Here is a 16311-nt window from a genome sequence, read left to right as displayed (position 1 = left end):
TGTTTTTTATTTAAATCTAGAGTTCTGCACATGTTTCTGTGAGGTAGGGGTTGGGTTAAACCTGGTATAAAATCAGTGGAAGTCTATGCAATGTCCTCACTAATACAGTGAAACAAACGTGTATGTGTGTGTTGCTTGTGTGTGTGTGTGAGTCAGAAATTAAACTTTACATTCATCTGATTACATGAAGTTTGCTACATGTTCACACAAGTGTCATGTTCACATGCTTCACACACACACACACACACACACACACACACACACACACACACAGAGACACCACAACAAGAGATACTCTGTGCTTTTGTCCTGACTTCCTGTGCGTGTGTGTTAAAGACGGATCCAAAGGTCAAAGGGCAAGAGCCAAGGGCCATCACTCTGGAGATGAGGGCTACCCATCACAGGGCAATATGAAACAAAACCAGAGTTCAGAGAGCACGTCATATCTACGGTCTCATCTCTCTCTTCCCCGTGAGTCAGAATTAAGTCTTTATGCAGACAACCTAAAGGAATGCTGGAGTCTATGGACGAAGGGGAATCACATTACTGCACATTTAAAACCCTTCAGTGACTACCTGAATAGATTTCAAGATCCTATTTTATAGATCATCCTACAGGTTGAAGCTATAAACAAGATTGAAAAGTGCTGGAATAGGCTACTAGGCTGCTCTTTAACCAACAAAAAAAACAAACATTTTATTGTAGCTTTTTTGTTAATCAACACTTGAATGTTTCATAAAAAAGCAACATTTCGAACAAAAAGCTGAGAATATCGTGATTTTTTTCAAAGACTACAATGTGCATAAGCAATGATTTTATTGCTTGTTTCTGCTTCTTTTGCCTGTGTTTTGATCCAAAGATTCTCAACTGTTTCAGAAGACGCATAATAGCGCCCCCTACCCCTACAATGAAAACGCGGAAAGTCAGAAAATTCCGACAATGACGGGGAAAGAATTAAACTGGTCTCCCAGTCTGGCTAAGCTGACCCCTCTAAAACCAGTGAATTAGACCAGGTTTGGAGAGCGACTAAGGCTTTTCAAATCAGCTTTGGTACATATCCCTTAAAGGTCTGAAACATGTACATTTAAAATCTGGAAGAGCCATCTCTGTATTTACCGTTTTGACCTGGCTCTGTTTTTCATCAGGTCCGTCTAGAAATTAGACTTTCCACCATGTTTAGAAATCCGTCCAGTGACCTATGACCCCTCTCTGTTACCACAGAAACACAGCACAAAAGGGAGACAATAGCCTTATGGGAATGGATGAGGAGGAGGAAAGAGACAAAAAGAGGAGGAGGAGTTATGAAAAGATGAAGAAAAAGAATAGGCATGTTTTGGCCGTGAGTTTTTCTTAGCCAGTGTGTTTGTGTATATATAAAATAAACCCTGAACTGAGTGAACTGAATCTGAGTGAAAAGTGTACAAAGAGAAAGAACAGATGCATTGTATTTGGAGTGATAGATGATTAATTTCTTCCATTTGCTTTCACTCTGCCTGTACATTTCTCATGCAGTCAGGCTTGTGTGTTTACTTAGCTGTACAAAATAATATATCATAAATCATATATATATTATATATATTATATATATTATATATATATATATATATATATATTTTATATATATATATATATATATATATATATATATATATATATATATATTTTATATATTTATATATTTATATAAACATTTATATATTTATATAAACATTTTATGTATTATACTGAGCTATCTTCTAAGGACATTTTCATTCAAAAACCGCTACATGAAGCATAACAGAAAGGGAAGCTCTTGGAAAAAGTCCAAATAGATTTAGCTTTTTTTTAAATGCAAAGTAGCACAACAAAAAATAAAATAAAATAAAATAAAATAAAATAAAATAAAATAAAATAAAATAAAATAAAATAAAATAAAATAAAATAAAATAAAATAAAATAAAATAAAATAAAATAAAATAAAATAAAAATAAAAAAATGATATGGGTTTTATTTTATTTATTTAAAAATAAAACAAAGTAAAATAAAATAATTTTACCTTTGTTGTTTTTTATTTATACAGTAATAAAATGAAATACTGTAAAATAAATAAATAAATATTTTTACCTTAAAATTAATTAAAATTTTAATTAGATTAAAAGATTTTTAAAAGATTTTGCAGTGATGAATAAATATACTTTTGCAATAAGAAAACTTTGCTATGATGCATGTAATTTTAGAAAAAAATTAAGCTATCTTAGCAGGCAGTATAGTATGTGCTATATATTTTTCAAAAAAGCCTTTGTGTCTGGAACAAACATATGAAGCTCAAAAAATATTGTCTATGTAGGCAGCTCACTAGAGTTTGGAACATAGCCACAGCCAGCTGAAGTGCTGTAACTCTGTTTGATTTAGCCTCATCTAGTTTAGTCTCATTACACTGGTATTGCATCTCTCTCCTCATCTGCCTCGTCTCTCCCTCCTTCCATCAAATTCTTGAGATTTTCAGAGTTCCTGCCAAAAGCAGAGTCTAGGGCATGGTGACTCTCCAGCCCATTATGTTGAAATGAGGTGCTCAGACACACACACAGACAGGTCAGAGAGCGACATGTACTGTACAGTAAGGCCCGGAATATACACAATTAATAATTACATTGGGGTTTTTTTAGCTACGTAAACTTGATTTCACATGTAACTATCTTCTGAAATGTGTATGAATGCAATTCATAAGAAACACAAGAACATGTTGCATTTGCAAGAAATGCAAAGATTGATATTAGCATGTAAAATACAGTGGTGGCCACTGAGACTACTAGTTAAAATGTTACTATTTTGCATAAATGAAATTGAATAAACATTAATTTCAGAAATGTTTTTGAAATATTTTTCTGAAATTTGTAATATTTTTAACTTATTTTAGGTCACAATTTGAATACATTTTTTTCCAGGTAAAAATGAAAAAGAAATCTAAGATTTCCATGTGGTCTCAGAATTTCAACCTGATTATACATGCAATTTTTTATGTCTGCGTACTTGCATAGAATTTTTTTCTGGCTCAAGAGTAAGAAATGCACTAACATTAACAGAACTAATTGCATTATCTTTCTCATTTGTATAAACAGATTATACAGTGTGTCTGAAGAGGATGAGAAGATGAAAAAAACCTGCAGCCCAAACACATGCTGGAAAGAATGAAGAAAAGTAAACAGGTGCACCTGTGTGTTTTTATGGCTTCATGTGTGCTCATGTACTCACAGGGGTAGAGTTGTTTCGTAGGAGCGCTAAGCTGTGCATCTTTTGTGACTCTGTAGGCGACATCAGGCCCTTTTGATGACTTCCTGTGTGTGCAGAAGCCTGTAGTTTTCGTTACACCCTCTGGCAAACTGTGAAAATCTAAAATCTTTAGGAGATCGGCTGGCTCAGCTGCAAAAAAAAGGAGAGACAGAGAGACACAAAATTAGTTTACAGCCATTTCAAGTCACATATAAATATTTTTAACTTTTACTAATTATTTGATTGGGCAGCAGTAAAGGCATCTTCAAATTACATTATATTTGCAAAATAACCGACTTTATTGAATTATACAAAATAGTGAGGTCATGTGACAATATAGCATACTACCACATGACAACAACATAGCATACTACCTTTTTAAAGGGGACCTATAATGCCCCTTTCAAAGGATATAATATTAGTCTCTGGAGTCCCCAGAATGTGTCTGTGAAGTTTCAGCTCAAAATACCCCACAGATCATTTATTAAAGCTAGTCAAAATTTGCCCTTATTTGGGTTTGAGCAAAAACATGCCATTTTTATGCATGTCCCTTTAAATGCAAATGAGCTGCTGCTCCCGGCCCCCTTCCAAGAGAAGGCAGAGTTTTAACAGCTCACACTTCGGTTTCTCAACAACAACAAAGCTTGAGAATCTCACGCAGACAAAATGAAGATTGTCAGTAACGGTGTTCAGCCTTACATTGTTCAAACCGGAGTTGGACACTGATGGAGAGACTCAGGAAGAAGTTACAACTTTTAGAATGAAACTGGACGTTTCTGAATGCTTAGTGGATAAATTTATGTAGTTGCTGTGGAGCTGATTCAACTCATCGACTAGCATGTGCCGTCATGTTAATCTTTTGTGCAAATCCAGCATTGAATTGACCCTCGTTTGTGAAGCAGTCTGGCGTAAAATGATGGCATGTCAACAACACTCTACTACAACAACTCTTCCTCTTCTCTAAAGCAGCCCAACATGGCCCCGCCCCTTATTGTGTGTTCTCAGGGGCAGGGTTTATGTAAATTTTAGGGTTAGTGATGTCACCAACCCAGGAAGAAGCTTGTTGTAGTCCCTACCAGCCATTTGTTGTAGTCCTTTCTGTAAAAGAAAATATCTCCCTTTGCATTGAACTTTGAGCGTCGTAACTTTGCAGATGTTGTTTATGCTCAAACAGCAACATTACACACTAACTAAAGTTAAAAAAGTGAAATCATATTCAAGGATCCCTTTAATCATGTCAGTGTGCATGCTGAAAATAGTATGCATTATAGGCTACATTGCATAGTATGCAATAAGCAGCATACTTGTATTTGTGCCCACAAAGCACCATCAGAACAACCAACAGAACGACCATCAGAGCAACCCATCACAGCATATTAAAAATCCAGCCAAGTGATGAATGTGTTTAGAGGTCAGCTGACCATATGAACACCAGAAACACTACAGACTAAGTTGTATACACACAACCTTTCGGCTCGTGAAGATATAGAGTGAAGACCACACACAGTTCATACGTCTACTTTGTGACAGGCTTTAAATGCACATATACACACACATTTGTGGTAAATTGTTTGTGTGTGTTTAGGTGATCAACTTGAAGAACAATTTCATTGTCTGCAAATCACCTCCAGCTGCAGCTTGTTAAAATCATTCGAGGAACACACACACTCTCTCTCACACACACACAGACACACACACACATCCCTGGTCATTATCTTAAGCATGTCTTATTTACACTGAAGACAGAGTGACAGAATGAAACAGACAGACGCTGTTTATCCATGACCTCTTGATGTGATTCTGATCAGGTCAGTCTGATTTAGTCTAAGAGAAACGTTTACATTTTTCCTTGAGGTATTTATATGAAAGTCTGTCTGTTCATTTTACTGCCGCTCACAGAGAAACTAAAAATAATATTTGGATCTGAAGCGCGCATCTTTAAAGCTGAAGTGTGGCATTTTTTCATTACATCATCATGAAACCAAATTTGCTTACATGTTCCTGCTCTAATTCTGAATGATGCACGCTGCTCCAAAGAAAAAATGTTTGTCTTCATAATCGTTCATCAAAATGTAACATCTTTCTTATCCTTTGAAATATAGCCATACAGATATTTAGTCATTGTTTTAGCAAACTCTCTTTTGTTTGGCTTTATGTAACGCCCACTTTTAACAGTCCAATCAATTTCCTGATGGACAAAATCAAGCCCTTATATTTTTTATTGAATATCATGTGTGGCTCACACATACATCACATTACAGATGTAAAATCTCACAATTCTGACTTTTTTCACAGAATTGCGAGTTATAAAATCAGAATTGTGAGTTATAAAGTCAGAACTGTGTGATGTAAAGTGAGAATTGCGAGAAATAAAGTCAGAATTGTGGGATATAAACTCGCAATTGTGTGTTATAATGTCCAATTATGAGGGAAAAAAGACTTGATTCTCAGAATCGTGAGTTTATATCTCGCAGTTCTGACTTTATAATTCACAATTCTGACTTTATAACTCTCAATGGGCGAGAAAAAAGTCAGAATTATGATATAAAAAGTCGCAATTACCTTTTTTATTTTTTTATTTAGTGGTGGAAACAAGCTACAATAGTAAACAATAATTCATGTGAAGTATTTTCTCCAAATGGACAATCCATTTCTATGACCAATTAACTTTATTTAATTTTTACTTATTGACATAAGTACTAAAAAGTAAATACTTTTTGACTTAATAGTTAATTGACTTTTTATTTAATAAAAATAAAAATAAATAATACATAAATCATTTTGTGTTAATATTATAATATTTAAAAATACAAATATAGTGTGTGTAGTATATTATAATTGTTTTTTGTATTACAATAAAAATACAAAATATTAATATTTTAAAAAAAATATTTATAATAATTTTTGTTGTATTATGGCATTCCTGTGGCTCAAACAGTAGAACATGACACAAACAACACTGAGATCATGGATTCAATTCCCAGGAACTGCATAATCTTAATAAAATATTTCTCTTGAATGCAATGGATAAATATAAAAGTAATGCAAACGTATTGAAGTATTACCCAACAAACTACAAAATGTTCAGGAATGGAAAGAGAAAGAAAACTAAAAATACTGTACATTATAACTATAATCTAAACTCATGCAACTGATCTAAATAGCAATATTACAAACTTAATTCAAATTTGACAAATGGACACAAATATTACAATTATTACAATATAATACTCCAAAGACTTTCATTTCAGATCAGTTGATTTTAACCAAGATTAAGTCACACCAATTGTAATCTGCTTATTTTGGCACACGGCAAATCTCATGTAATTCACTTCGGCAGGTGGCTGATATGAGCATAAATGTAATATCAACAGACAAGTTTATATATACACACACACACACACACAAACACATTTTCACTGCCTGAGGAATTTGATAGTACATATCATCACGAACGGGGCACTATAATCAGAGATGTGCATTTGTTTTAGGCATACATACTAAAATTATACAGCTACAGCGGTAATTAAACTGATTACACTATAATGACATTCTTCTTAGCACCTGTGGGAACTGCTGAGACAGACGGAGGCGTCAGAGATGCGAATCATTGAACCACGCTGAGGTTCTCTGGTTAGCCAAAGATTTTCAGCAGTTCCTGTCAAAATAGCAATGAGGTTTGCTAAGGTAAAACACAACGCTATGGTTTAACGAAAAGGAAATGCTCCAAGGGCTTCCCCAAAATGAGCTGTTTTATAGATAGCTCTTAAAATGACACGCTTTAACCGCTCGAAGATAATGTGGTGTGTCAGTCAAAAAATCTTAATTTAGACAGCAGATTACATATCGTTATCATTTAACCAACTATGGGAAATAAAAGCATGCCTGAAGTTTACAGATATTTTGTAAAACGTGTGTGATCGCATACTAGCAAATTAGGTGGTTAGATATGAATAAATGTGGTAATAGTTGCAAATATGAAGGATTGTCACACATCTACTGCACATAAAAGAACGAACACTTCACTATAGTGTGTATATAATGAACTATCTCTCATGTAAACAGGCCCAGATGCTGCTAGAATCAACATTTCGTTCCGCGCTGGGGGAGAAAACATGAGCGCTTACAGGACGAGCTAATATTTACCTCAGTAAGCATTAGCTACGGGTCAAACTTTCACAAGAGTATATATATGTTTTCTTAAGGATGTTTAGGGGAAAAGCTGTAAATGGAGGCGATGTTACAGCTGTTTTTCCACACAAGCACCTCCATCCAACAGCTCTAGACCCACAGTAGGGAATCAAGACCTGCAAACACAGTGTGACCCAGTAACCCACTTACAGAAGTCCAGCATTAAAAAATAGACATGAGCACTAGCACATTAGACAGCAAAAGAAATACCAACACTCTTACAAATAATGCTTATGTAGTAGTTCTTTGTAGCATATTTTTACTGTATGGTTCTCTAAAGATTAAAAATGTTGATTACAGTTGCTTCAGATCGGTTCGGGGTCGGTACGATTTTTTTTAATGTTTTTTAATTAAGTCTCTTATGCTTACTTACCAAGGCTGCATTTATTTGATTAAAAATACAGTAAATATTGTGAAACATTATTACAATTTAAAATAACTGCTTACTATGTGAATATATTTTAAAATGTAATTTATTCCTGTGATCAAAGCTGAATTTTCAGCATCATTACTCCAGTCTTCATTGTCACATGATCCTTCAGAAATCATTCTAATGTACTGATTTGCTGCAAAAAAAAATAAATAATAAATAAAAAATTCTTATTATTATTATCCAAGTTGAACAGTTGTTGTGTAATATTTTTGTGAAAACCATAATACATATTTTTTTGAATTATTTGATGAATAGGAATGTTTAAGGAAGAGGATTAGGGCCATGCAATAATAACAAAAATAAAACCAACAAGAAAAAAATCGTTAAATTACGAGATAAAATTCGTTAAATTATGAGAAAAATGTCGTTAAATTTCGAGAAAAAAAGTTGAGATAAAATGTTGAGAATAAAGTCATTAAATTATGAGAAAAAAGTAGTTAAATTACGAATTTGTTCTCATAATTTAATTACTTTTTTCTCGTAATTTAATGACTTTATTCTCGTAATTTAACAAATTTGTTCTCGCAATTTAACAAATTTTTTCTCAACATTTTATCTCGACTTTTTTCTCGAAATTTAACAACATTTTTCTCATAATTTAACGAATTTGTTCTCGTAATTTAACGACACTTTTCTCATAATTTAATGACTTTATTATCAACATTTTATCTCGACTTTTTTATCGAAATTTAACGAGTTTTTTCTCAAAATTTAACAACTTTAATCTCGAGATGTTTTATTTTTTTATTATTGCTTGGCCCTTGGTCCTCTTCCGTAAATGTTCAAAAGAACAGCATTTATTTGAAATAGAAATATTTTGTAACATTATAAATGAATCTACTGTCACTTTTTATCAATATACTGCATCCTTGCAAAAAAGTATTGCCCCTTCCTGACCCCAAATATTTGAACTATAGTGTAAATAATATAAATATCTTCAAAAATGAATTCTCAGCAGAGACACAAATCACTAGAACAAACGAAGATTTATTCAAAAACAGATAGTTATGGTTTTAGCTCTGATTGGATGCTCAAAGCTGATGTAAATTCTTCATTACATTAATGCAGCAAATTGCAATAAACAGCCTAGAGGTACAGAACAGAACTAAACTTTATTACCATACCTGCCAGACAATTGCAAGTATAGGTCTCTGCGGAACAAAAGAGGGGCGTCTCCCAATTGTGGGGTGTTATTAACGATCCAACCAAAAAAGTACGGAAGCCGGGATAGGCGTTTTTTTTTTTTTTTTTTTTTAGTACGGAAGCCTGAAAGGCAATTCATTATTATTTTATTTTTTTCTTGTTTTCTCATGATCGCAACTACAAACTTTTAATGTTTAAATCACGAAAACAATTATGTTGAGATAATGAGAAATAAATAAATAAAATATTGCTACATGCGTTTTTCCCGAGTGCCTGGCTGTATGGAAACATATTACTTTACATATATTTTGAAGAGTATGAACTATTTTACAGGGACTGTAGCTTATAGCTCGAGGGCGAAATATATGATTTATGCAAATTTATGATTAGCCTACTCCGTTTTTTTTTTTGCTTAGTTATTTATTTATTATTATTGTTATTTTACATAACCAACAAATAATTACACAGGATGTAATTGTCACAATTATGGCTACAGTAGTCTATATTTTACATAGGCTACACATTTATTAATTTGTCTGAACTTATCCAGTCGGCGTCATTTGAGGTTGGACATGGTCCAGGTAAAAAAAGTACTATAATTATTGATAGTAATTTTTTTTTTTGAACCATACTATAGTGAATAGTAGTATACTGTGTATATTGTAGTATTTACAATACTTTGTTAATAAATGCTACAGCATAGGCTTTTTGGTTTTTACTACAGTAAACTGCTTGTATTGTAGTATAATATAGTTTAAAGAAAATGAGTATTGGGTAACGTAATTTGTTTATATTACTATGGTTGTTATATTACCAATGCAATAGCCTATAGAATTACCACAGCAAATTAATTCAAGTACTTTAGTATGGTTCAAAAATACTACAGTATTTACAGTATTTTTCACCGGTGGCTACAAGAATTATGATTAGTCAAATAGTTTCTTAAGGTTAGATATTTTCCACGCAATGGCACGCGATCAACAGCCTATTTTCTTTAATCTCTCGCATGCCAAATTTCACGTGCATAGTGTAAACCTTCGTCATAAAAGCTATTAAAGTGACATAACTACTGCACTATAGTTAAGAGACGAGCAGAGAGAATGTAGGCTAGACAGTGCTTGCGATTTATAACTTTAATTTCAAGTGTAATTGTTTTTTATAGGCTATCAACCACAAAGAAACACGACTGTTTCAGCGTATATTGTATAAGTATGAGCTTCATGCATTAATGAGACCATTAGTAGTGTAAGCATTAAAATAAAGAAAATGTGATAACCTGAAATGATGACGAGGACTTTAAACTTTATAATAATTTTATTGACCACATACACTGTAGCCTCAACCTGATGGTGACCAACAGATTCATCAAATATAATAGCGAAAGAAGTGAGTGAAAGTAGATTGTTTGGAGCTTTTTTAAAAACGGGCTAGCAAGCATATTCACGCAAAAGAAACTTTAAACAACTGTTAAACAGCTTAAACAATACACTTAAGTTCATATACAATATCTCTTATTGTTTTTCCGGAAATTTCCCACTCGATTTGAGCAAATCAGGTAAAGAGGTTGAAAAACACCTATTCCAATGTGACAACACCCCAAAATTGGTAACCGCCCCTTTTTGTTCCGCAGAGACCTCCTTCTCGACAATTGTGATCGTTATAAATACATTGAAAAATTTACTGAACATTGGTGCCTTTCATTTCTTTTGCCACAATTTAAAAAAGCAAAAAGAGCCACTAGAAGCAGTGCATTATAGCGATTTTACAACAGTTTTAACAGTTTAGTCTTAAAATCACCACTTACTACAGTAAAAAAAAAAAACTGTAGCATGCTGTCTCAGGTGTATTCCTTATTTATTTAACCAGATATAGGATTGTGTACATGTATATGGTGTTTTTTTAGTTCTTAGTTATGTGTCAGGTGTGTGTACTCTGTCAGTATTTTACCCGTTCAGGTTACTTGTGTACATATTTAAGCTGTAAGTGAACATGATGTTTTACAACATATTTTACAGCTCTGGTTGAGTGGAATCTATCAACATTGTGTAAAATGTCATGTTTAAAATCAGCCACACATACAGGACCTGCTCAGGTGAAGCACTCGGGTTCACCTTACAACCACTCAGCAGGAGTGTTTACACTGTGTGTGTATGTTTACCCTCTTAAAGAGGCGTCCCAGGTGAACAGAAACATCACCTGTTGAGATTTACTAAGTCACCGCAGTATTTCCCTCTGCAAACACCCCACAGACCACAGCTCAGGTGTGTGTAAACATTCCCATTTACAACTTATTAGGAGCAAGAATTGCTTTTCCTAAACATCGGCTGCCACACACACATTTCCTGAGATTATTATACTCAGATAAAAATGTCTGCAATTAAAATACACAGGAAATAAGCATAAATCAAATGAACATGATGACTAATCTCTCCATCTCTCTGAGAATTAAACGTGTTGGGTTTCAGTGCCAACTTTTAATTACATATCGACAGCAAAACAGATGCCACACGCACACACACAGTGCCAAACATAAACACATCAAAACAACCTCATCTAAAACCGCACAACACACAAAATACACACTGCTTAACTTACTGCACAACACACATACACTACTACTCCTGTTCTCAGAGATCTGACACTGTTTGAGACAGCTGACCGAGATATAAATGTTAAAAGCTAAACAGTTAATGACTTGCTGCTCTAAAATCAGCTGTAAAACACAAGTATGACGAAGAACTGTGGGTAAATATGCATAATATAAACCCTAACTCAAGAAACAGCAAGCTCAGCTGAACACGCCTGAACTCAAACACCCCTGTTCAGTTTATAACAGTTCAAAACTTGAGTGTTTGATCACATTATAAATGTTTAAGCTTTTCAAAAGCTTATTAAACCAAATCATACTGAATTAAGGAGCTTTACTGTAATGCTAATACTAGATTTGAATTTCCTGAGGAAAATAACTGCTTCCAGAGCAGCAAAAAATTTTTTTTAGTTTGTATAAATGAAATGTCACTGAGGTTAAAAAGATTTAAGATAGAAAAGACATAACACAATTCTTTATGCAAATAAATACAGGAAAGTTTTCAAATATTATATACACTACCAATAAAAGGTTTAGGTTTAGTATGAATTTTTTAATGTTTTTGAAAGAAGTCACTTATGCTCATCAAGACTGTGTTTTTTTTTTTTATAAAAAAAAAAAAAACAGTAATATTGTGAAATATTGCAATTTAAAATAGCTGTTTTCTATATGAATATATTTTAAAATAATATAATAAATGTAATTTATTTCTGCGATGCAAAGCTGAATTTTCAGCATCATTACTCCAGTCTTCAGTGTCACATGATTCTTCAGAAATCATTGTAATATGATGATTTGCTGCTCAAGAATAATTTCTGATTATTATCAATGTTAAAAAACAGTTGAAAACTTCAGATGCAAAAGCTTCTAAGTGCCATCTGAAATTTTCTTCTAAAATGAGCAGTTTTTATCAAGCTCGTATGTTTATGTCCAGTTATTTCACTTTAATGGCAGTGAAAACTGCCTTTAAAATTGCCATTAAAGTTAAATTACTGAACCTAAACATACAAGCTTGATAAAAATGCTTATTTTAGAAGAAAATTTCAGATAGCACTTAGAGGCTTTTGCAATTGTGTTATGCAATATTTTTGTGATAACATGATACATTTTTTACCCTAGAAACATGAAATAGATATGTCTTTACTGTCAATTTTGATCAGTTCAATGCAGTCAATTCCTTGTTGAATGCTTTGCAAATTATTAATTTCTTTAAAAGTCTTACTGACCAATAATTTTGAATTGTAATGTATACACATTAATATTATTTACAGATTGTGAACACAGTGAACATGGCCTATGGGAGATTTTTTTTTTGTTTTTGTTTTTTTTAATGTAGGATATAAATTAGGATATAAAATAAAAAAAAGAAAGCACATATAGGTTGAAATTATTAATGAAGTTTGAATGACTTTCTGTACCTTAAAGTTGCTGTGTGTAATTTCTGTTCCACTCTTTAGTGGTTAACATCTAATTAAAGATGGGTAATTAACAACAAACTGATCACATGATCACAAGCCTGGATCTCCATCACAGCATCATGAGAATGTTCAATATTCATCAAGTCAAGCCACCTTTATTTATATAGTGCTTTGGACTGTACAATACAGATTGTTTCAAAGCAGCTTTATAGTGATAAACAGGAAAACAACGATTCAGTGATGCAAACACAATTCAATTCAACTGTAAGCAGCTCTAAAAAGACAAAAGTAAATAGTCATTACTCAGTTGAAATCAGTTCATTTCAGTGATTCAGCATAGAATCAAGTTTGCTTTCAGCCGAGGGCGTCAAATGAGATTCAGCTATGTTGGGGTCACTGAGGTCGTTCTGTATAAAATGAATCATCATTTTGACCTTCAGCATGACATGCAAATACTTCCAATATGCAAGCAGGGTTTGGAAACAATTTGGACCTTCCTCACTGGAGTTGGCTGAGTCCAGTTGTGCAGCTGCTCTTAAACACACTCTCATGTGGCAGAGAAACTAGCAAACACACACCGGAAGGTGAATGGAGACACAGGAAGACTGTTGGCAAGATGAGTTCTCTCTCTTTCTCTCTGTTCCCATCATGAGATAGTGACCAGACTGACTAATTACTCTTAAATCACAAAACAACAGGAAATGGACAAGATAAGAGAACGACATGCACATATTTATTTGCCAGACATAAAACATCCAAGTTAATGCATTTATATTTTTACCGAACCCCAAGCACCATCACTACAACAATCACATAGACATACAGAATACCCGAAAAACACACTAGAAACTGCATATGAACATGCTACACTGTCAGAAAAAAGGTACGGTGCTTGTCACTCAGGCATTACCCTAAGGTACAAAGGTAAAAAGGTACTAATATGTACTTTTAAAGTACTAATACGTACCTTTAAGGTACTAATGTGCACCATTTATGGGTAAGTAGGTACAAAGATGTACCTTTTCACTTTTGTACCATAGGGTACTGCCCAGTGACAAGCACCATACCTTTTTTTCTGACAACCACTCAGCTGCATAGAAACACCCTGGCAACCACCATAACACCCTACCACAGGCAGTTTGCATATAATATACTGTATATGTTAATTATTAGGGATGTCTCCAAAGCCTAATTCCGAAATCAGAAAGTCACGGAAAATGAATAACCCATTCTACGGAGCCCCTAAAGGGACACGGTTAGGCCTGCTGCAGCAGTCGGTTACAGGATGATGGCAGAGGATTTGGTGCACAACAGATCATGAGCGACAAATATCTTATCTTATAAAATGTGTGGTCAGTACCAACGCTCCCTATACACCAGGGGTAGGCAAGTTCGGTCCTAGAGAGCCACTGTCCTGCAGAGTATAGCTCCAACCCTGAAAAAAAACCTTCAGCTGCCTATAGCCTTAGTAATCCTGAAGAGCTTGATTAGCTTGTTCAGGTGTGTTTGATTAAGGTTGGAGCTAAACTCAGCAGGACAGTGGTTCTCTAGGACCAAACTTGCCTACCCCTGCTATACACAGAGTGCACGTGATTGCAAATTCAAAAGTAAAAGTAAAAAGTTATTTTAATACCCCACATATTGATAGAGGCTCCCTGTGTTATGATATAGACACGGAGGCAGAGATAAAAGCAATCCAGGTGAGTTTATTGGAACAATATGTGGAACACAGAGTGGTAATGGCTGTTATCAGGTTCTTGAGAGATGAATATAAAGTAATACTGTCCTTGTGTGGTTTGTGGATCCAGGAGTTGAGCTGAGATGGAGGGAGACGTTGGAGACACTCACACACACAGATGGGTAAGCACACGAAGGGACCAGGAGACGAAGGAGATGAAGGAGATCGCTGGAGCAGGTAAGTATGTTGAAGGGGAGTCCTTAAGGTAAGCATATACATGGCGTAGTGCAAACGAGACCGGACAGTGAGTGTGTGTGAGAGTGGTGGCTTTGTAGTGCTGGTGATTGCAGAGTGAATGAGGTGCAGGTGGCGGTGATTAATAAGCTGGTGATTGAGTGCGTGGGTACTGTGGTGAGGTGGAGCCTGGCGTGTCTGTGACAGTACCCCCCTCCCACGGCCCGCTCCTGAGGGCCGCGGACCCCGACGTCGTGGTGGTCTTCCCCTGGGTCGTGGGGCAGGTCTGTCTGGATGGTTGGTATGGAAGTTCTGTAACAGAAGAGGATCAAGGATATCGTTCCTGGGAATCCATGAGCGTTCCTCGGGACCATAGTCCTCCCAGTCCACGAGGTATTCGAGTTTACCACCACGGCGCCGGGAATCCAAGATCTCGTGGACCACGTAGGCTGTGCCGTCCTCTAGGAGAAGTGGAAGGGGGGCTCGGCGGCTGCCACGTCAGGCTCTGTGGAGGGAACAACAGAAGGGTGGTGAGGTTTAAGTAGAGACACGTGAAATGTAGGATGGATTCTACTATACTGTGCCGGGAGTTGGAGACGATAGGTGACGGGGTTGATCTGCCGAAGGATGGTGAACGGGCCAATGAAGCGGGGACTCAGCTTTTTGCAGGGCAGACGCATCCTGATGTCCCGGGTGGACAGCCAGACCTTCTGCCCCGGCTGGTAGACAGGAGCCTCGGAGCGTCGAAGGTCGGCTGCCATCTTGCGTCTGCGCAGGGCCCTCTGCAGCTGGTGGTGAGCTGAGTCCCACACCCTCTCGCTCTCCCGGAACCAGTAGTCGACTGCCGGAACGTTGGAGGGTTCCCCGTCCCAGGGGAACATCGGGGGTTGGTAGCCGAGTACGCACTGGAAGGGTGTTAGTCCCGTTGAGGCTTGGCGGAGAGAGTTTTGTGCGTACTCGGCCCAACCCAGGTACTGGTTCCAGGAGTTCTGGTGGCCGTGACAGAAGGTACGCAGGAAGCGGCCGATCTCCTGGATCTTCCGTTCCGTCTGCCCGTTCGACTGAGGATGGTATCCAGACGATAGGCTGACGGTCACACCCAGGAGGGAGAAGAAGGCTTTCCAGACGTGTGAGACAAACTGGGGTCCTCTGTCGGAGACGATGTCTTCAGGTAATCCATAATAGCGAAAAACATGATTAAACATTAGTTCTGCGGTGGCCATGGCGGTAGGTAGACCCTCCAGGGGTATCAGACGGCAGGACTTTGAGAAGCGGTCCACCACCACCAGGATGCATGTGTGACCGTCAGACTCGGGGAGATCGGTGACGAAGTCCACTCCCAGGTGTGACCAGGGTCTCTCAGGAACGGGCAGAGGAA

The 16311-nt window shown here is 36.0% G+C and overlaps 1 protein-coding gene across 4 annotated transcripts in view; it reads right to left on the bottom strand.

Annotated features, from left to right (window-relative positions):
• col5a1 (procollagen, type V, alpha 1) overlaps positions 1-16311 on the bottom strand; it is a 110907-nt gene that overhangs the window by 75072 nt on the left and 19524 nt on the right. For all 4 annotated transcript variants that reach the window (XM_067374953.1, XM_067374954.1, XM_067374955.1 and 1 more), the window contains exon 2: positions 3232-3399. In XM_067374953.1, the coding sequence (XP_067231054.1) occupies positions 3232-3399 (168 nt within the window). The remainder of the gene's footprint in view (positions 1-3231; positions 3400-16311) is intronic.

This window comes from Chanodichthys erythropterus, chromosome 22 (genome assembly GCF_024489055.1).
Source record: "Chanodichthys erythropterus isolate Z2021 chromosome 22, ASM2448905v1, whole genome shotgun sequence".
Lineage (NCBI taxonomy): Eukaryota > Metazoa > Chordata > Actinopteri > Cypriniformes > Xenocyprididae > Chanodichthys > Chanodichthys erythropterus.
The sequence above is the reverse complement of the archived record's forward strand: the minus strand, read 5'-3'. Positions and strand labels throughout refer to the sequence as shown.